At 37.5% G+C, this 23,396-nt stretch overlaps 1 protein-coding gene across 3 annotated transcripts in view; it reads left to right on the forward strand.

Moving 5' to 3' along the window:
• The first annotated feature begins 1,257 nt into the window (after positions 1-1,257).
• Positions 1,258-23,396, forward strand: part of LOC6502590 (protein NipSnap) — an 82,083-nt gene continuing 59,944 nt past the window's right edge. For 2 of the 3 annotated variants that reach the window (XM_032456095.2, XM_044717292.1), the window contains exons 1-2: positions 1,258-1,416; positions 1,610-1,689. In XM_032456095.2, the coding sequence (XP_032311986.1) occupies positions 1,634-1,689 (56 nt within the window). In that variant the 5' untranslated portion in view covers positions 1,258-1,416; positions 1,610-1,633. The other variant, XM_044717291.1, reaches the window with a different exon arrangement.

A 23,396-nucleotide genomic window follows, 5' to 3' on the forward strand; every position in this document is an offset into this window, starting at 1 on the left:
CTTTCCTTTCTTGTTTTTTACTCTTTAAGTATCAGCCGACATTAAAAATGGTGAATATCAATGAATTTTAATTCTCTTAACAAAAATTATTTAAAACATATCGTCTCACTGCAATGTTGAAAACTGTACTTTCGCACTTTTGACACTTTGCATTGAAATATTTAAAAATATATGTAAAAATATTATAAGTAAAATATATGTAAAATATTATTAAATTAGTTAAGTTTGATAGATTCCATATAAAAATATGTGAAATATATGTATTTTTATTGACTTGTTTGGTTTTGGAATTTTTTGGTTCTCCTCTCTGGAGAATTACCCATATTTCTAACCAAAAATATTGTGCCACCATTTTAAACGCAACCGTTGAAAAAATGTGTGAAACGAAACAAAAAAGGAAAGCTAACTTCGGGCGGAGCCGAAGTTGATATACCCTTGCAGTTCAGTCGCAGTCCGCTAGGTGGCGCCACGAATCTTATATTATTAGATATATAGCGGATCGTATATAATCGGCCGATCCTTATGAAATTTGGCATATTGAATTATTTTGCCCAAAAAAGGAATCTGTACCAAGTCCCATCTTTCTAACTTAAAAAACTCAAAATTTATGCCAATTCCGATCGTTCTATGACAGCTATAGGATATAGTCGGCCGATCCTTATGAAATTTACATATACATAAGATGTACATAAGATATTTTGGTCAAATATAACATGTGCATAAAGTCCCAACCCTCTAACTTAAAAAAACACCAAAGTTATGGCATTTCCGATCAATCAGTTATAAGGCAGCTTTAGGATATAGTCGACCGATCCCGGCCGTTCCGACTTATATACTACTTGCAAGGAAAAAAGGATGTGTGCAAAGTTTCAACTCGATAGCTCTAAAACTGACAGACTAGTCTGCGTAGAAACCGACAGACGGACAGACGGACATGGTCATATCGACTCAGGAGGTGATCCTGATCAAGAATATATATACTTTATAGGGTCGGAGATGTCTCCTTCACTGCGTTGCACACTTTTGACCAAAATTATAATACCCTCTGCAAGGGTATAAAAATGTGCTGCGTTGTAATCGAGATATCTAAGTGTCTAGTTAGTGAGCTCATTATGCTGGAAATCATCGATCTAATTAAATTTTATTTAATTTTTCGTTCTAGATAGGATGGCTATAAAAATGGCTGGTTGGACAGAAGCTCTTTAATTTGAGTGCTTCGGAAAAATTCGTTCAGACTGAAAAGTATATTTATTTTTTGCTCTTTACACATGCTTTTCGATCTTATATACTAGGATTTGATTATTGAACGCGTAAAGACATTTTAGTATTTTTTAAGTATGGCGGTATATTTTTATTCTCCTGCCATGGTTACATTAAACGCATTTTAAGTTTCTGCCAGTAACTAAAGATTTAAACGTAAGTTTAAAAAAAATTTCTTATGATTATAGCTGTGAGGCTCCTGGATTTAAAAAAACGCTTTCCTTATTTCTTATGAGGATAGGAAAGCTATTTCTATTTATAAGTAACTTTGACGCTGCCAGTGAAGTCTAAAGTTCATTTCGCATTGACCATGAAATGATAATGCAAATAACATGTCACTCTTTTTCAGTTCCTATATTGTTATCAATCAAAAATGATGAGGCTACGTAATCTATTAACCGTTGCCAACAACAAATCGTTCACTATGCGGTAAGAAAAGCAACTTGCACTATTACGGGTGAATATATTTAAAGTAGTTATGTGCATATACAGATCCTGATTTCTAATGCATAAATATTGCTTTTAGTATAATACATAATTATGTAGTAATAGTACTACATTTTCTGTGTACCTACGGTACACAGATATATATGATACCCGGTACACCTTTCGCTTTTCAACTATGTATGTATGTATGCAATACTATTTATTGTATATACAAAATGAACTTGTTAAACCTGCATAATTGTTTTTAATGAATGAAACGTAAAGCCGCACAATATTTTGACGGCTTAAATTTGTAGTAAAAATTTAATAAAATGTAAAACTCGGGAATCTATTCACCACGTTTTCATAAAAAATATTTTTTATAAAAATTTAAATTTCAACAAAACGTGCCATTAAAATAGCTATTAAGAGCTAATAATAAATAGCGAAGTATATGCTTTCTTAAAATAATTATACCTATAGTATGTACATATGTATGTGTATGCTCTTTGGACTATCGCGATAGTATGGACAGCGAACCTAAAGTCTCAGATCTTGTTACGAATTCGAACGTTACTGGCTTGCAGCACTAACCATACAACATATAGACTTTTCATTTAATACAACGGAAATGGACGCAAAAATTTCTTGCGACAGGCCCTAGAGAGAATCTTACTCTCATTCTTATGCGCATTACACTCTTGCAGAGGGTAGTATAATTTTGGTCAAAAGTGTGGAATGCAGTGAAGGAGACATCTCCATAAAGTATACATATTCTTTATCAGGATCACCTTTTAATTGATCGGAAATGCCGTAACTTTGATGTTTTTTAAGTAAGATGGTTGGGACTTAACACAAATGTTATATTTGGCCACAATTATCTGCAAAGTTTCATAAGGACCGGAAGACTATATCCTATAGCTGTCATAGAACAATCGGAACTGACATAGGTTTGGTGTTTTTTTAAGTTAGAAAGATGGTACTTAGTTCAGATTCCATGTTGGACAATCTTATCCGATCTGCTAAATTTTATAAGGATCGGCCGACTATATTCTATACCTGCCATATAACTAAACGATCGGAAATGGCACAAACTTTTTTTTTAAAGATGCTTGGTGTAGTTTCCAACATTTTTATTAGAAAATTGATTCGATAATGAAATTTTCATAAGGATCGGTCAGCTATATACGATAAGATATCACTATGGAAGTCCACGAGGTGACGACCTGCATGCCTTGGCGTGCGCGAGGAAACTCTAGACATAGCCGAAGAATTAAAAATGTTCTGTAGGCAACCGATCTAAATGAATTATGTATATACCAATCGAAAGGTATTGTTTCAATTAGATAATTTTTGTCGAAACATATTCCAAAAGTTTTTTGGTTTGGGAGAAATTAGGGTAAAAGTAAAAAAAATGTTTAATCACTAAAGTGGGGCTGGTGTATACATTTTAGTCCCCAGGTAGAATATTTGTATATATTCTCATTCTAGAACTAAATACGCGTCGATTGGTACCTCAATTTTCTTCGAAAAGAAGTTATTCGAAAAATTCGATTTTTTCTTCTTCAAAATGAAGCCAGTGTGCGTCGGTTTGTCTGTTTGCACTATTTTTTTCTTAACAATCCTGGAAAAAATTGGAGATGTTTGTTACTATCATATCAGCAACTATTGCTTTACAACTTTTTGAAATACCCTAAGCTTACGTCAAAATTTAAAAAAACTTTTTTAATTAAAAAATGCATAACTTTACGGTGTAAAGCACGTTTAAATATCTTTCTTAATTAACAGGTTGGCTGATAAGTCCCCGGTCTAAAAGACGCTCTATCTTACAAACTAATTGACTGACAGACGTCATATTTTGACACGAATCATTTAAAGGATAGTAATATATCAAAATAATATGCATTCAATACTAGCGACGCCATTTATGTGTCAGACCGGGGACTTATCAGCCAACCTGTTAATTAAGAAAGATATTTAAACGTGCTTTACACCGTTGAAAAGGTTTTTTTAAATATCTATTTCACTTTGAGACCAAACGTCTATATAATACAAAAAAAAAAATACACTGAAATAAAGAAAATTTTTAAGAAAAAAAATTATTTTTCAAAATTGCTCATTTGATCCTTTTTATATTGCACGTGAAGATAACTTTTGAGATGACGCAACTTTTGATATATCGCTATATAGTCCTGTACGTGCAGCTACCCATTTTGTGCAGCCTCCTGTGAAGCTTGCATTTACTTATACATGTTGTACATTTGATTGGCAACTTTGCTTTTTGGAGTCTGCATATATTTGGTCAATACCCTAAAAAATATGGAGTATATCTTTTCAGATTTTAGTTCATTTATTTAAAAATAAAATCCAAACAAAAAAGGGCTTAAAAAGTAAAATAAAACATTGACTCAACTAGGACGTGAACCCAGGCCCTCCGTGTTGGGAACCACGACGCTCTCCACTCGGCTAACCTCGAAATTCGTTGTTTGATGGCAAATTTTGATGTAATTCTGCTTTGTGTTTCAGTGTCTCATGTCTTAATGAGAAGACTTACAAATGCACAATTTTACAACTAAAAAGCTTTATATGTATATGCCCCCACTGAGCATATAAAGCATATAAATAAAACTCTGCTTTACTTAAATAACAGCCACCACCGTTTTTGGGACAAATCATGGATTAAAAGCTAAAAAAAAAACCAGGCAAACCAACGCCGCCAATACTTTTCTAATATTTATTATTTTATATCGCACACCCAAAATAAATTGTTACATTCAACAATTGGTTTAACTAGAAAAACTGGAAATACGTTGTTTTTTTTTAATTTTTTATCTTTGCGCATATATTTGAGATATAATACATGTTTATTATATGATTGACCGGATATGTCATAACTTTGTTTTTTTTTTTATATGTTAGAAGGATGGGACTTTCTATGGATCCCACTTTGGGAAAAATTATCCGATCTGACAAATTTTGATAAAGATCGGCCGACTATATCCTTTAGCTGCCGTATAACTGATCCATCGGAAATGCCATAACATTGGTGTTTTTTAAGATAGAGGGTCCACACATGTTATATTTTGCCAAAATATCTTATGTACAAAGAAGCGCTTGATGATGCGCTTCTCTGTAAATCATAAGCGCATACTAAAGAAGGTTGTTCTGTGGTTTAACTGATTTTTATATGTATGCGTGCTCACACATTCACATACACGACTTCATGTGTGTGCGTTTGTCTTCGTTTTGAAGCCAGCTAAAATTTTTGTAACTTTATACAGATTTAGATATGTATACGATTAAAGGGCAGCAGTAAAATGCTTTTCATACATATTTACAAAATTACGAATTTATATATTTACGAAAAAAAAAATTATTGTACTAAGATAGGAAAGGGGTGTCTTTCAGTCGGTTTCACTTAAAACCTAAGTTTCACTGTTGTTATTTTTCAAACGGATTGTGCTTGTATGCAAGCAGCTGGTTTTTTTATTTCTGTGGGCAGTAGGGCATACCCTACTGTTTTTGTTTATTCTCACTCCACTACAAATCTTCCATCAGAAGGGTATGGAAGCACAATCCGGATGCATCCGCTTGCAGAACTACAACAACTTAAAAACATTCGGGGTTTTAAAAGACGCCTACTAAAATATACCCTGTTTCTACCTTAAAATGTAGATTTTTATTTATTCGTTGACATATATGTGAATATCATTTTACAGCTACCACTTAATCGTATTCCCTAACTTATATAAAATGTATGCTGAAATATTAAAAAATAAAATATATTTTCTTTCATCATTAACCCAATAGTTTTTTACCCACATTTTCTTAGGGTAGCAATCCTGAAAAGTTACAAACATTAAAAATTTTAGATGGTTTTAAAACGAAGAACGCACACACATGAAACCGTGAATGTGTTAGCACGCATACATATAAAGGAACATGCGGAACAACCTTCTTTATGATGCGCTTCTCTGCGACTGAACAAGCAAAAATGATCAATGAGATTATGTCGCAATCAATTTTTGCGTCTATTTTTGTTGTATGAAATGAGAAGTCTATATGTTGTATGGTTAGTGTCTGCAGTAAAGTCAGACTTCATGAAAATATTTAAAAAAGAAATTTAATTAATACAAAATATTATTTCCATTATCATACAAAAAAAAAAATATATATATATATAAAATCATTTTTGAAAATCATTTTTATAAATTAAATATTTTATTATATCTATAATCACTGCAGTCCACGAGGTAACGACTCGCATGCCTTGGCGTGCGAAATAGTGTTTAAATTATTATTTATAAAATATATTTCCTATAAAGATATTTCATTCCGTTTCGGTTTGTATGGACGCGGAGCTTTCCAAATAAAAAACCGGAATCGAACTTTTAAACTTTTTTTTTTCAACTGCGAGCGTGCGCACCGTTTGACATTAAAAACGGAACTGAATAGAATTTTTATACAATCCTTCGACTTAAAGTTTGCAGAAAATGATACTCACAGCGGCCACCCAAACATGTAGTGTATGCCGTCTGTGCACGAGCATCCGGTTAAATGCTGTGTAAGCAATAGCTAGATCAATTGTCTCCTGGCCTCGGTGAAACGTCGATGGGTGAGGCCAACGCCTATTAGGTCCCAAGATACCGTTATTGTGATTAATTATACCTAGGATAGGTGAGGATAACTGTCAATCGTGGTTTTAAAAAGGACGGAGAAATCCGGCCATTCGGCATAGCCGCCGGTGAATGTTGTCATCGGCAAAGGTAGCAGGGAGGGGGCTGGCTTGTATGGCATTGGTGATGAACTGGCACCGTCGTAATGTGTGGGGTGGGTAGTGATTCTCATGGAGCGCTTGGCAACCTCCACCTGAATGTTGACATGCACATCTATCGTCAGCTGCGAGAATCTCCAATACAGCTCACTCCCGATCTCGCTGAAATTAAGCTCCTCTAACTCTTCTTGAAGCACGGTGAACCGCTCACGCCAACGCTTCTCCACTGACTCCAGCGCCATAATGGTGCAATCCTCATTCTGCGCCACAGCCGTCACCTTATGATGCAGCGGTTCCATCTTCTGGCAGGTCACCTCTGCTCTTCTCCGCAGCATCCTTTGCTGGAGCATCCTCCAATTGTTTCAGCTCCAGACTCAATTATACAATTAAAATGCAACTTTGTAACAACACCGACAACGGCGTTTTCGTGACACGTCGGGGTCACCAAATGTTATGCTATTAATAGTTTTTAATAACAGCGGAATAAATAGACGAGTTTTAGTTCAGTTTTTCAATATTTTATTTGGGGTTAAATTTAACCCTAAAACCGTAGCCGCTCAAATCGATGCCAAAAATACAAGAGCATACCAAAGAGCTCAGGCACAGAAGCTCTACCAAAGCTCCCAAAAGCGCATGCGCTACAAATAATAACAAAGCGCATGCGAAACTGAGAGACATGCAGCTAAATGAATATGATTATTTTTAAATGGTTTTTTTGGTAGCTGCTTGGTCCAACATTCTAACCAAGTAGTGAAACCATATACTGCGACAACGAGGCTTGTTGAAAAGTCCTTGTTGAAAAATCAATACAGCATCAATATTGTCAATGCACCATAGATATTAATAATCATAGAAGATAGTGATGAACTGGTTTTTAATTTTGGTCAGTGAAGGTCATCTGCGCCCACAGCTACGAGATTAGACTGGCAATAAAAGCCAAATTCAAGACAGAACCGAGCCTTTGAAGCTGGTGAAAAAGTACATATACGTAACAGCAGAAGATTTGGAACATCTATTCTGGGAAAATCTATTCTTATAGAATAGAGAAATGGTGGTCCATAAGGACAACATCAGATAAGTATATTATCTTCCGTGTTCGTCGTGGCAAGGTCAAAAATAAATTAACTTTCTAACAGACAACTTTCTAACAAGGAGAAAAGGGACGGGCTTGTTTACTCAGGTCATTTGTTCGAAATACTTCTCGCCAGAAATAGAATGCTAATTTCCGAAATCCAAAACTGTATACCCTCGCCAAAAACAACATTACAAATCATATTATATTTAATCATAAAGACCTAATGGCTATCTTAATGGCTGACTAATGGCTAATGCCCTAATGGCTGACTATCCCTATAATTAGTCTCTGGAATGTTTCTAGAATTACAATTTTTCGATCTAACGTTATTTTCATATTGTAGTACAGGGTCCTAATGGTAATTTTATTTGTAAGGTCCTGCTCTTTCCGGTCGCACATTATCACACCATACTGCAATTGGATTGGAGGATAACACAGCAGCGGAATGCGATGACCTAGCAGTTTCCGATTGCGCATCTACCAGCTTGGCAACTTTCTGCAAGAAAGCCACACACGACACCTGCGCTTGTCAATTGCGAAAATGTCTATATGTAGCATTTCTGCCATTTCTGTGGGTATCGGTGATTCCCCAATTTCATGTCATTTTGCATGCCTGTCGTATTTGCCTTTAGTGCATATTTTAAAATAAATGATTATCTCACTTGCCAACTTTGTCACTTTTGGGAAGGAGTATTCTGCTAGAACCGGCTTCTCATTTTCTTGAGCCGACCGGTGTGTTCAATTATGCTCAGCGGTCACGATTTCTCTCCTTTCGCCAGGATTGAAAATGTTGGTTACTCTGTTCTTGCAGTGCCACAATTTGGTGGCCGGAAATCTCTCAGCGCTTGCGTGTGTAAATTACAGTTGAAGGCGTTCTTACTTTTCGGTAACACCATATCTACAAGCTCCTCAAGTAGAGTCCATGGGAAGTGTCGCCTTTGTTTCCGAAGAGAAAAAACCAAGCGCATTCGTCGGGGTAATGGGTAAAATCTGTCATAAATGGGCTCTTCGTTGGTAGTCCTCATTGTGGCTACCACTGAAGTGTTATATGCAAGGTCGTCGTTGGGGTCTGCGACGGCCTTTTTTCTGATTTGTATTGGTTGAGAGTGGGGCATCCGTACAATCCAGTGAAATTTACTTTGGCACAGGTGTGATACTTTTCGGTTTTGTTTGCCCATCTGAGTTGCCTAGATAGTAGGCACAGCGTCGCCCCTGCTTGCGTTAAAAGGTCTCGGCCGATTTAAGATTAAAGATATCTCTATCCCTGCACTTATTTTTAACTGTGGTTGCACCATGTATTGATTCGACTCGGAACGTGGAATCTACCACACATATGATGAGCCTGTTTCGATGAGGAAGTTCATGTCTTTTTCTGCTACTCTTCATCTGATGACGGGTCTTCTACCCGGATTTTCTCCTAAAAAATTAATAAGGTCTGAGTCGTAGTCTCGGACGGTATCATTGTTGATCCCAGCCTTTGTCATGTAGGCGGTAATGGAGTCAGCCTGCTATTCCTCTTCAAAGTTTTGTGTCAAGTGGTTGACCCTTTGGAATTTTCTTCGAACGCCTGTCTGTTCAGACTGGTCTACTGTTCTGAAAATTTTGCGTCTGGAAGGGTGGTCATATTTTGACGATGAGGGGTCCAAATACATGGGGTCTTGCGTATCATTTCCCTTATTCTTTGGGTTGTGGACCTGTGATTTGTTTTGTATATTAAAGTGAGGGATAACCGCTCGGGTGATGTTCGATGTTGTCATTCTCTTTGAACTGGTTCTTTGCGGAGGCCTTTTGATCGTTTTCATCTTGACTTCTCGCAAAGCTGGCTGCAAAGGTGTATCTCTCGTAGTTGGATTCCACATCTTGTGCCAAGGCTAAAACCGACGGTAGGTATTATGGCTTCGCCGAAAAAAACACAATTGTGAGGCTGCGCTTGAGTCCTACGCAGTAGTTGAGGCGTAACACGTATCATCATGGAACCTTTCGCAAAGGGCTTGGAAAATTTCCCATCGTAAGACATATGAACCTTGTTTGTTAACAAGGTCAACTTTTTTCGACTTCATTGTAGTACTGTAGTATGGAGAGGCTGCCTTGCCTCAAGGTACCCAGTTCTTGCTCGATGACGTGCATTGGCCTCTTATCATTGTAAGTAAAATCCAAACGACCAATAATTGCGGATTTTTGGATTGCCTCGTACGTTATTACCTCGCAAGTAGGGGCAGTGGCGGGAGTGTTGCCAATTGAGCGGTAAGCACATCAATCATCTGCTGTATTGCAGTCTCTCTTTGCCGGTTAATGGCCGCTTGTTCTACCAGGAAGTTATTTTCTGCCGCCTGGACAACCGTCCTAAGCGTCATAAGCCATCCATTGAGGCCCTTGCGGTGCTCCTAAGTATACGCCGAGGCAATGAAGTTCTAGCTAATCTATCGTACTCTAGTTCGGCGTCACTGAAGTGTCTATCTGGGCCCCTATAATCATGGAATGGGCGGCTCATGAAGTGTAGGTTTTCTGCAACTTTTCCTCTTCTTCTTTTATTGTTAGTCCGAATCCCCCAACAGCTTATACGAATTCATATATGGTTTTATAATTTGCGTGATATTGTCGGGATTGGAAAATTGTATTGCTCATGATAAAAACAAAATTATTCTTTATTCTTATACCCTTGCAGAGAGTAATATAATTTTGACCTCTCAGTTTTAAAGCTATCCAGTTGGAATTTGGCACACATTTATTTGTTTTTTGTTGCAGGCAGTATATAATTCGGATCGGCCGGGATTGGTCGACTATATCATAAAGCTGCCATATAACTGATTGATCGGAAATGTAATAAAATTGGTGTTTATTAAGTTAGAGGGTTGGGACTTTCATCACATGTTATATTTGGCCAAAATATATTTTTTCTAAAATTTCATAAGGATCAACCTATAGCTGTCATAGAATTTTTTTAGATTCGGCTCGTCCGGTACCTTCCATTTAGCACTTTGACGTTTTGTTATGGGATCATATTGGAACGTGGAGTACATTTGGACACCAGTCACAACATTGTAAAGGAAAATTTTGTCCTTTTTAACTTCTTTAATGATGTCCTTCGAATATTGGATTATGTGCCATTTTTAGTTGTCAGTCCATTTGTGCAGAACAATCCGTGCCCACACCTTTCGTAAGCCCAAATGTTCCGTCAAAATGCGATAAATCGTTTTTTTGGAAATTCCAATTAAGATCAATTCCATTAAGATCAATTTCAATGATAATTTCGGCTGATTTCTTATGAATTCACGCACAGTTTCGAAGGAATTTTTGGTGATCTCGAATTTTGATTGGACCGTAATTTATATCCTCACGACCACTTTGAAAACGTTGATACCAGATACCACTCGTGCACTCTGCTACGGGATAAGCAATCATCGCCATAAATTTGTTGCATAAATTGAAAAGTATCGGTAAAAGTTTTAATTTATTGCTGGCGTTTACTTCGAAGCTTTTATTTGCACTGATAATTATGTTTTAAACATAAACATACTGACATTTAAAATGCTAAAGCTTCACTTGCAATCAATGAATTATCATAAAATTCGCACTGCAGAGCCGATAAAGACAGCAGATTCTAACGCATATATAGATGGCGCTATCAGGAGTGCTAGATTCAAAAAGTCCTGTTTAATTTGGATCACACCTTCTTAACCTCACCTAAGCACCATTAGGGTCAGCGACCTTGAATTTTGATGTCATGCCCCCCAAGTTTGTGACTTTTTCCAACATATTTAAACCAATGCCGAGGGTGTCATAATTTTGGTCGAAAGTGTGCAACGCAGTCACGAAAGTACAGAAAGGTCACAATAAATATAGCTTTGTATTTGGATCTGTTCTTTGTGACTTCGTGATGTTCCACGACCCCTAATTGCACAAAATATTTTATCAAAAACATATTAATCAAAAAAAGTTTATGATTAAATCTCCTTGGCTGCTGAAATGACATTAAATCTAAAATGTGCTATTCAAGTGAAACAAAAAAGGTGCCAGTTGTAGAAGCAAGTTGAAAAGAAAATTATGGTAAATTTAAACGTAACATTTCCAGACTTCCAATTTTTGTTTGAAGAGAGTAGATAAGGATACGAATTAAAAAGAGCAACAATCATTGAATTAGATCAAGCAATTGTTGAGAGATGAATAAGTAATTATGAAAGATTGTGTGTGCTATTCAAGTGAAACGCAGTGTATATTCAACAAAAAACAAGCATAGTTTATCTATTGCGGCGAAGCGAGGCGAATTCGCAAGAGAGCGCAACTGAGCTTTTATTTCTCTCCCTCTCCGCCCTATGCTAACTAAGACTAGACTTCAATTTGTTTTAGACTTCAGTATTTTTATCTAAACTACACCGGCCCCGTTGAAGGCCTCCATCTGGCTCCAACCAACCGGCAGCCTCGCCAGCTTATGAATCGCTCTCTTGAATATCGCTCCAGCGCTAGTCCTCACGACGGTGACCCTGACCCTTCCGTGCGCGCCGGCGTGAGTTTCGACGACCATGGCGGTGATCTACTGTTGGGGCGGCTGGTGATCTTCTGCAACCACGACCAGATCGCCCTTCCTGGCGTCCTCCTGCTCCCGACTAGAGATTTGACACCTGCCTTCCATAGTCCGCCCATGTCGTCGCGTTGTCGCAGTGCACGATCTGCGAAAATCCTCGGCGCCAAACGAACCTTTGAAATGCCAATAATAAGGAATCAGTTGATAAATCAGATACTACTTCTAAATGAACTGCCTTGGACGCAAAACAAACAAAAAGGGCAATATCGGACTTATAGGGTGGCCTAGCACGAATTTTCAATGTCGTTTCAATAGGGCCACAGAAATCCACGCCACATATGGAGAATGGGCGGAGAGCACGGATTCGCTCTAAGGGTAAATCTCCCATGATTTGAGTCATCAGATGAGGCTTGCATTTAATACAGCGTATGCATGACCGTACTATCGGACTGTAAACGTCCGGCTCGTTTACTATCCAAACACGGTGTCGCAAGAGACTCACCAGTGCTAGTGGACCCACATGAAAATTTGACTCGTGCAAGTATCGGACATAGCTCTGGACACTTTTAGAGCGCTTCGTCAACAATAGTGGAAATTTGGCATCGTACGATATACCAGCATTAGCTAGTCGCCCCTCGACCCGCAATATTGAAGAGGCAACAACAGTCTGAGAAGCTTCATCAACAAATGGATTTAGCTTCTGTAGACTTGGACTAACAACAAGGTTTTTTCGAATATTTTTAATTTCCCCTTGATACTCGTGCTCTTGAACTATCTGGACAATTTTATTAAAAGCTTCTTGATATTCGACAGGTGAATTTACACTATCAAAAGGAACTACTAATTTTTTACACTTCTTTATAAAGCTAGCTGTAAACGAACACTCGCAGCAGTTTTAAGTGAGAAGACAATCCTTCTATCACTTCCAATAAATATGAAGTGGAGACCCTTGTGGTTAATCCGAACGCATTCTTTTTTACTTCTATTTGAAAAAGCTTTGGTGACAGATCAACGGAGACTCGTTGGCCACTTATCTTCTCCGTTAAAAACGATGGACCTGTAACCAGATCGATTCCACCGTCTCCTTTACTTCTCCACCTCTTGACACGATATCTGCCGGATTCTGTTTAGTTGGTACATGCCGCCACGTGCTATCCTCTGACCACTCTTGAATCTCAGCAACTCTACTTGATACGAACTTTGACAACGACGATGGATGGGAACGTATCCAATGAAGACAAACTTCTGAATCTGACCAATATATACTGCGTTCGATCGGTTCTTTAATAAGAGGCTTGATTTTGCGGCAGAGGTCTGCGAGAAGTTGAGCGGCACGTAACTCAAGACGGGGGAGCGTCTTTGTCTTGAGCGGCGCTACTTTGGTCTTTGCAGTCAACAACGACACTTTAATACCTTCTACAAAGTCGTAACGAATATAGACGCAGGCTCCATAGGCTCTCATAGATGCGTCAGAAAAGGCATGAATTTGTATTGGTGACATCGGCTCACACATCACAAATCTCGGTATTGAGATATCTTCTAACTGTGACAAGGCAAGCTGAATTTTGTTCCTCATCCCAATCTAGCTTATTAAGTCTCAGTTCCAGCAATAGGATCTTTCCTTTAATAAATATTGGGCTTAATAAGCCAAGGGGTCGCCCTTTGACCCATGACTGAAGTATCAATTTCAAATTGAAACACGTCATCTTTCAAGCGATCTTTCAAGTTCATCAACCCAAGCGATTCCTAAGGCCTTAGTCAGCTCTGAGTCCGAAAGTGTTATTGGAGCGTCAGAAAACGGCGTTTTGCTATCTCAAATGAGTTGTCCAAAACGCTTGGATCCGACTTAAATGGAAGTCAGACTTCGAATCGATCTGAAGGCAGTATTCTAGGAGTCTTTCGATAATGTTTCTCACACAACTCCTGTTCTGGCGACATCTTTTCAGAATTTTTTCAAATTGCAATCTGTTGATTCTATTATTTCTTCTTGGAAATTCAGGCTAGAGACCGGCTTTTGAGGAGTTGAGGAATTTGCCATATATTTTCCCGATGCCAATCTTTCACGTTCACTGACTGGTCAGGGTGATAGCCTGAAATTGTTTTTAAAATCCAAGAGTCGAACAGAAACTCGCTACCATTGATTCTCGAATTCAACACGGTGTGTATCTTTTTCTTTACTTGTGAATTGGATTGGCCAATTCCAAGCAGGTTGATGCACGATTCCTCCCTATGGATCTATAAGCGTTGAGCAAGATCTTCAATAATGAAGTTCATTTGTGACCCTGAGTCAAGTAATAGTTGGGCCAATATGTGCTCGTTCGAACGCTTACGATCGACGGCGCTAACAAAACTCTTTCTAGAGAAGACGCATGCAAAGCATGTGAAGTACAGGGGGTCATCATTCGTTAACGCTGGAGGAGGATTTTCTGTTGGTGGTGGTAACGCTTAGTTATTTTCAGTCACTGACAATCGGTGCAGAAGTTTATGGTGCGATCTTGCACAGATTTGACATCTAGTCGATTTGCACTTCGCTACGGTGTGACCTTTTCGCAGACAATTTAAACTGAGAGATGCAGAATTAACAAACTCAAACCTTGCATTACAGCAAGGCGAGCAAACGGACTGCACTGGGCCAAAAAATGGTCTTGAGCGTTACAATAACTGCAACCTGGTTTGGTGTTGGCAGAGGAGCAACCCAACGAACTTCTATTCAGTTGCTTGCTAAACCCAGTTTTCTCCTGTTTTGTTTTGCCTGTCTCTTCAGCGGACAGGTGCTGGTACCAAAGATTTAATAATTTTTCGAAATCGGACCACAGAGGGTCCGATTTTCCAAAACTTTGGTGACGGATCAACGAGGACTCATTGGACTCATCTTCCGGCTCCGTTAGAAACGATGGACCTGTAACCAGATCGATTCCACCGTCTCCTTTACTTCTTCATCTCTTGACACGATATCTGCCGGATTCTGTTTAGTTGGTATATGCCGCCACGGCATGCTGGTACCAACGATTTAATAATTTTTCGAAATCGGACCACAGTGGCCATTCCCCATAATCCAGTGACTCTTCCCATTTTTGCTTGGTCACTGGATCCACTCTACTCAAAACTAAATGAATAATCATTGAGTTTGCAATTTTAGTATCATCTCCTATGGATAATAGTGATCCATAAATTGATGACACTGTGTCGATGAGACCCATCAACGACGACGCAGACGGCTGGGAACTTTTCGGAAGGCTGAACAACTGACTTAATTGGTTCGCAAATATGAGACATTCGTTATCGGCATGTCTTTTTAGAATAGCGATAGCTTTGTCATAATTACTCTCGGTGACTTGGAATGCTTTGATAGTTCCTAATGCTTCACCAGAGAGGCAAAAAATAAAATGATTAAATTTATCATTTCTCAATACCTTGCCTATTCTCTCGCATTTGACTTTAAGGCTACTGGACTCTTCAAAGGAGGTACTTCTGCTTAAGGGGGCAGGATGGTTTAGAGGCTGAAAAAAAACAGATTTTTCCGATTTTTTTTTAATTTCTGAGGGAATATAATAATTCAATTTTTTTTAAACGATAAATGGCAATATTTGGAGAGTATGTATGCTTTTTTTTGTTAAGAAATAATTATTATTTATCCCGTGATGGCCAGTCGGCCGGAGTCGCTTCAAAAAATTATTATCTTGCGGTGCGTAAAGTCTGGCCTTACAGTGTTATCGGAAATGAAAAAATTGAATTGATTTACTTAAATTATTAGTTTCTTGTGCGGATGAACGAAACCATTTTGAAAAATATGCTATTTTGAATTTTTGGCGCAGTTGTAAAGTCGGAGATACCATTTTTACATAAAAATCCGCCCATTATTGCCCGTAAAAATGGTAAAAAAAAATTAAAAAAAAAAAAAAACGTTCGTTCATCCGCAAGTATTTATTGTGTTAAAGATGTGTGCAAAATTTTATTTAAATCCGAGCATTACTTTTTGAGTTACGTTACTCACCGACTTGAAAAAGTTGTTTTGAGAAAAATGCGACTAAAGTTTTAAAAGCAATGGGAAGTATATGGAGAGAAAGAAACTAGAAAATCTGTATCTCAGCCAGCTACATTAATTTAACTTTTTTCGATGACTTTCTTACAAAATATTAGCTTTAACAATTTTATGATTAAGTTTAGGCATTTTTAAGGAAAATTAATCATGCGTTGCCCCTCCCTCCCCTCCCATATTCGTTCGAGCAAACTTTTGGCGGATTTCTTTTCGCACTTGGTTAAGAGGCGGCTTTTTTTTTAGTTTTAGCCTCTTTAAATGGTCAGCTTTCTAGATCACCCTTAAAACAGTCGAATTGCTTGCCCTAACACCAGTTTTTTCTATTATTTTGGCTGTCGAGTCGTGGGAGTAGGACGCCTCTCGGAGTATAGCCCTGCGTTCTGCTGAACTAATAATACTGTTATTTGTAATCCTTTGTAATTTTTTCCATAGATTTCCTTATTTTGAAAAAAATTTGCAATGGTTTTGCGATTTATTTCCGTTTTTTCGGCCATATTGTGAAGAGAAAGTCCACATTCATTGAACGCTTAGATTTTTCCTCCGAAGATAAGATTGTTCCTCTGCCTATATTGTATGTCAAATTAAAGAAAAATGTTTTATTTAACAGAAAAACAAAAATGGTTGCTGTGCAAGTTAAGAAAGATATTAAAATTTATATTTGGAGGGCGCTATCCTGATGACGCAGTTTTTTCTTCCAAATAAACCTGTTTCTTTAGTTTTTAATTTAATAAAAATCTATGCAAATACCAACTGAGTTCTAAAATATATTTTTATTAAGAGAATTAATCGAGTTGTATTGCAAAATAATTGTACAGTTCAATCATTAATGGTTTTAATAATATTTCACTTAAAACGCGAACACCATGGGGGGCGCTTATCTGGTGACGCGGCCCTGCAGGCACGAAGTTATTATTGAACTACATAGGTGTTTCAAATGTGGAGTGATAAGTTTTTCAAAAAGCTTTGGAATCGCTGACAATTTAGAGATGCCTCTATAATTTGCAGCGTCGGATTTTTTCCCTGTTTTATGCAGCGGAATAATGAAAGATTCCTTCCACATAAGGGGAAAGATCGAAGTTTCCAGCGATAGATTAAAAAGTTTAAGGAGCGGTTTGCACAGAGCCGCGGCGCCGTTTTTCAGAACGCAGCCTGGTACTCCATCAGGGCCTGGCGAATACACGGGCTTAACCTTAAGAAGATCCGCTAACACATCACTTTGATCGAAAGATGGGCAAAATATAAGGTTGGCTGATTGGATATTATAAGTGTAAGGCTGAGCTGAATCGCTGCTAGGTGAATACGTAGTTTGAAAAAACTGTTCAAAGAGATCGGCCTGATCAGTGTTCGCATAAGATTTCTCAAACGTAAGCACTGGAGGAAAAGATACATGTTTACGCTTAGTGTTTACAAAGTTATAAAACTGCTTCGGATCCTGAGTAAACTGAATCCTGCAGCGGCGAATATAACTCCTATAACATTCTGCGTTATGCACGGTCAAATTGGACCGAGCTACTAAGTATCTTGAATAACTAACTGTACAGCCAGATAATCTGTGTTTATTTAAAAGTCTACTCATATCGTTCCTTAAATTTATAATGTTTCTTGTATACCAAGGCGGATTCGTTGAAGCAGACGGATATTTCCCCGGCACACAAACGTCGAAAAATATGTTAAAAGTGTAATAAAATTTTTGTAATGCGATGTTTATATCCTCGCATGCCAGTAAATCAGACCAATAAAATTTCGAAATTAACTTATTTAATTTAATAAAGTCAGCCTTACGAAAGAAACGAACTTTATAAGATTTAAGTGTAGACTTAAGGTCAATTAAGGAGTTGTTTTCAATTGAAAGCTCAAGAGTGGGATGATATGGATCCTCAGGGTTAGAAAGGGGGAAAGTTCTGGTAAGAGTAATTCCATCAGCATCAGAAACGGAACATAAGTCTATCAGTCGACCTACAGAACTTCTAACGTGGTTCATTTGCCTCAGCGACATGTCGAACATGCTCGCAGGGAAGTCGTTGGGGGAGTTAAGATGTATTAAAGTCACCCAGAGCTATCAGCTGGTCACCATAAGACAGACGATCGAAAACCAAACGAATAGCGGACAAATGTTGCCAGTATATTGGCGGTTCGAACGAAGGTGGTGTGTACGAACAGGTAACATACAAAGATTGAACGGAAAAAATTATTTGAATACAAAGAAATTAAAAATCACCAAACTCTTGCGATTTTACCTCTTCAGAAGCGAATTTGAAGTCTACAGTAATTAACACTCCTCCTCCCCTTCGCAGAGCTCTATCACATCTAAAGGTGGTGTAGCCACTTGGAAAAACTTCGGAGCTTAAGATCTCCGGCTTTAACCAAGTTTCTGTAAATACAATAATGTGAGATGCAAAGAAAGAACTTTCAGAATACAGTTTGGGAAGTTTACTACGTAACCCTCCAGTATTCTGATAGATAAGAGTTAGTGAAGACATTAGTTTTTTGAAACTGAGGAAGATGATGTGGAAGGTTGGTCAGTGGCCGTAACATGTTGGAGTTTTACCCACAGGGTTGGTTATTTTTTGTTTCTTCACCGTACTTGGCTGATGTTCTTGGACAAAAATGTTCTCTAGCCAAAAGCTGGCGGAACAAATCGTCTTGAACATCTGCAAGGGCACGCTTATTTTGAAAGATGACATGTGCCTGGTGTATAAATATTTAAATTTTGTAATATCTACCACCTTTATGTCGACTTTTGTTTTGGCTTTGATGTAAGCCGAGATATCAATCTCAGAGTATCAGGGGCAAGCCGGGAAACGAAAATGTTTTTCGATGGTGGGATCACCTGCAAGGGTTTTGGTGCCGCCGTAACTAATACTGCGGCATCAGTTCGTACCGGGGGTCCGGATGGTTGATTACCCGGTTTGGTGACTGTTAATGGGTTTTGAATTACTGGGTCTGGGATCACTTGAAGCAATGCCACAGAGGACATATCAGAAATTTGCTCATTAATTCCGAGATATTCGGAAGCCGAATTTTTCTCAGGTCTGGCCCCTAGGGTGGCCAGAGATATAAGCGGTTGCATAGTTGTCGGCTGAGCCGGCTGAAGATTATTCGCCACAAGCACATCACTAAAAGAGGATTTCTTACGCTTTGGAGACTCGTTTAGTAGTTGAAGACTTCTAAACTGTGTATCGAGCGCACAGAGTTGGTCATTGATTTTTCGAAAACCACTAATCAACTCCTTGAATCCGCTTTTAGTCTGCCTCATGAACGATCTCATTTCGTCCTGAACAGCACGACAACCGTCATAGCAAAAGTGGAGACCAGACCTAAGTGAGATTGCATCCGAAACTGAGGCCGTGAACCCGGCACACTTGGCGTGTAAGACGTTTTCACAAAGCCAGCAGTTTATGGTAGGCTGGGAAGAGGAGATTGTCTTATTACAAGACTTCAGCGCATAGATCAGTTTCAATTCCATAATTATTAAAAATTAAATAATTAATTTATTAAAAATTATTAAAAATTCAATAATTAATTTATTAAAAATTATGAAAAATTCAATAATTCATTTATTAATATTATTGATGAACCTTGTACCGCTGTACCAGGGAAACGAAAGGGGGAGATTAAAGAGAGCAGTTAGTGCGAGTTATTAAAATGCAAAGAATAGAAATAAGAATCTCTATTGAGCGAGAGTAGAAGCAATAGGATAGAAGCAACACCATAAGAGATGAAGAAGCAGAGCAGAGCTATGTTTAGAAGGAAAATTAATCAAATTATTATTTTACCTCCAAATATATCACTGCACAAGCGAAGCGATACGGATCTAAAGATTGCCATTTGTTTATTTATTTTTTTTTATGTGTATAGAAATAAACACCGATTGATTATGGAAAGCTTTTTACAAATTTTATAAAAACGCATGTGCACAAAAAAAATACGTCCGTCCGCTTTAAGATAAAGAGAGGGTCAATTGGTCAACGTTTTGCGCTGGGAAAATTTCCAATTTAAGCCGCATGTTCCCGCATATTATTTTTAAATACATTTTTTCATGTACAATGTGAGTTTCCAAACGAGTCTTTTTTTAGTATGGCATATGGAAAAAGATGCTTGCAAAAAACGTTTGGCTGTAGAAAAATATATCTACAGCAATATTATTGATAAAATTATTTATGGAGATAGTGAATGTGCTAAAATAGCTGTGTTAAGAGGAGCCCCTTAAATGATGGTGTTACTCCAATGAGTTTCGTTTAAAAAACTGTTTTTATTTCTTACAATTCTCTTACAAGAAACATACATGAAAATCTTAAATCTATTTAAAACTACTTATCAACGGACTGCACGCTGACATGCTATGTGACCCTTTCTTAAGTGCTTCAAGTGCACCACATAAATATTTGGTTAGACTGCAGGAGATCGTCTTTCAAACCATGCTGTTAATCACTTTTTCACATGGGTCCGATCTCCTACATTCTATGTTTGGAATTCTTATCGTGTTCAATGCTTAAACATTCTGTTTGTCTGTTGAAGAAAATTTGTTTTCTTCAATATTAGAAAATTATTATTATTATAATTGTTCGATGACAATATGTCGTTAATTATATAATTCTATTTTAGAATGTTAAATATTTAAGGGGGCAGGATGGTTTGAGACTTACAAAAAAATTTTTTTTCATAAATTTTTTATATAATAGAACATTATCTTAGGAATATCCTGTGAAAGTTTCATGTCGATCGGACTAAAACTTGCTGAGATACCGATTTTCTAGTTTCTTTCTCTCCATATACTTTCCATTGCTTTTAAAAATTTAGATGCGTTTTTCTTTTACGAACAACTTTTTCAAGTCGGTGCGTAACGTAACTCAAAAAGTAATGCTCGGATTTAAATAAAATTTTGCACACACACACAATAACACAATAAATACTTGCGGATGAACGAACGTTTTTTTTTTATTTTTTTTTTTTTTACCATTTTTACTGGCAATAATGGGCGGATTTTTATGTAAAAATGGTATCTCCGACTTTACAACTGCGCCAAAAATTCAAAATCGCATATTTTTCAAAATGGTTTCGTTCATCCGCACAAGAAACTAATATTTTAAGTAAATCAATTCAATTTTTTTTATTTCCGATAACACTGTAAGGCCAGACTTTACGCACCGCAAGAGACTAATTTTTGGAAGCGACTCCTGCCGACTGCCCGTCACGGGATAAATTATAATTATTTCTTAAAAATAAAAATTCCTAGATACTCTCCAAATATAGCCATAAATCGTGTAAAAAAATTGAATTGATATCAGACATAAAAAAACAGGCATAAAAAAAAAAAAATCGCTAAAATCTGCTATTTTTCAGCCTCTGAAACCATCCTGCCCCCTTAAACATTGTTTAACATTGCATATTATATTAGCTCCCATGTTCAACTTAATGTTTGAACATCCTGCAAGGGGCCACAAAAGTGCTTGACTTGTGTTTACATTTTTAAATTAAATATTTTTTTCATTCAATTTTTTAGTGGACTGTAATATTATATATATTTTTTAATTTTTTGATTTTAGTAGATATCTTGAAAACTTTTTTCATTCGATATTTTAGTGGACTGTAATTTTTACTTATTTTGTTTCCTATTTTTATACCCTTGCAGAGGGTATTATAATTTTGGTCAAAAGTGTGCAACGCAGTGAAGGAGACATCTCCGACCCTATAAAGTATATATATTCTTGATCAGGATCACCTCCTGAGTCGATATGAGCATGTCCGTCTGTCCGTCTGTCCGTCTGTCTGTTTCTACGCAAACTAGTCTCTCAGTTTTAAAGCTATCGAGTTGAAACTTTGCACACACCCTTCTTTCCTTTGCAGGCAGTATATAAGTCGGAACGGCCGGGATCGGTCGACTATATCCTATAGCTGCCATATAACTGATTGATCGGAAATGCCATAACTTTGGTGTTTTTTAAGTTAGAGGGTTGGGAGTTTCTACACATGTTATATTTGACCAAAATATCTTATGTACAAAATTTTGTAAGGATCGGCCGACTATATCCTATAGCTGTCATAGAACGATCGAAATTGGCATAACTTTGGTGTTTTTTAAGTTAGAAAGATGGGATTTGGTACAGATTCTATTTTGGGGAAAACAATCTGATATGCCAATTTTCATAAGGATCGGCCGACTATAAACGATCCGCTATATATCTAATAAAATAAGATGGGTGGCGCCACCTAGCGGACTGCGACTGAACTGCAAGGGTATATCAACTTCGGCTCCGCCCGAAGTTAGCTTTCCTTTCTTGTTTTTTAATAAAGTTTTTTTTTTTAAATTAAATTGAAATTATAAAACCAAAAAGAAAACAAAACTTGCCGATGACTATAATTTCTGATGTTGTTTTGCTGCTCTTGCCGATGCTTTTGTTTCCGTTGTTGCTTTGGCTGCTATTGCTCCTGATGTTGCTGTCGCTCGGATGTTGCTTCTGCTTGGGGTGCTGCTGCTGCTGTGACTGATGTTGCTTTTGCTGGGGTGCTCACTGCTGCATTGGCTGATGTTTTTTAAATTTTTCGATGTAGGGCCTCGGATACGCCAACACCTTTATAATTTTATTTTTTATAGTTTCATATGTAATTTATTCCGGTGCTGTCCCGGAAAAAATACCATAGAAAGGAACGATTTTAAACTGGGCTCTTTTTTGCCCAGATCGCACCCTTATTTCATGCTCATTGGCATTTACACAATTTTACTATCTGTGTTCCTTACCTATTGGGGGAAACGACAGTTATGTTTTTTTTTCATGACTACGATTTTAAACTGGGATCTTCTTTGCCCAGATCCGCAGCCTTATTTTATGCCTATTGGCACTTTTATAATTTAATTTTCTGTGTTCCTTACCTCTTGGGGGGAAACGACAGTTTTTTTTTTTGTTTGACTACGCGATTTTAAACTGGGCTCTTTATTGCCCAGATCGCAGCCTAACCTGAGTCTCTTACCACAGGGGGGAAAACGTCAGGGTGTCCCGAAGGACCACATGATAAGAGGAGCCCCTTAAATAAAGGTGTTACTCCAATGAGTTTTCAAATGAAACCTTATTAGTATAGGGGCTCCTCTTATCAAGTGATCCGGCTCGAAGGACCAAATGCTAAGAGGAGCCCCTTAAATGATGGTGTTACTCCAATGAGTTTCGTTTAAAAAACTGTTTTTAATTCTTACAATTCTCTTACAAGAAACATACATGAAAATTTTAAATCTATTTAAAACTACTTATCAACGGACTGCACGCTGACATGCTATGTGACCCTTTCTTAAGTGCTTCAAGTGCAC

This window comes from Drosophila ananassae, chromosome XR (assembly GCF_017639315.1).
Source record: "Drosophila ananassae strain 14024-0371.13 chromosome XR, ASM1763931v2, whole genome shotgun sequence".
NCBI lineage: Eukaryota > Metazoa > Arthropoda > Insecta > Diptera > Drosophilidae > Drosophila > Drosophila ananassae.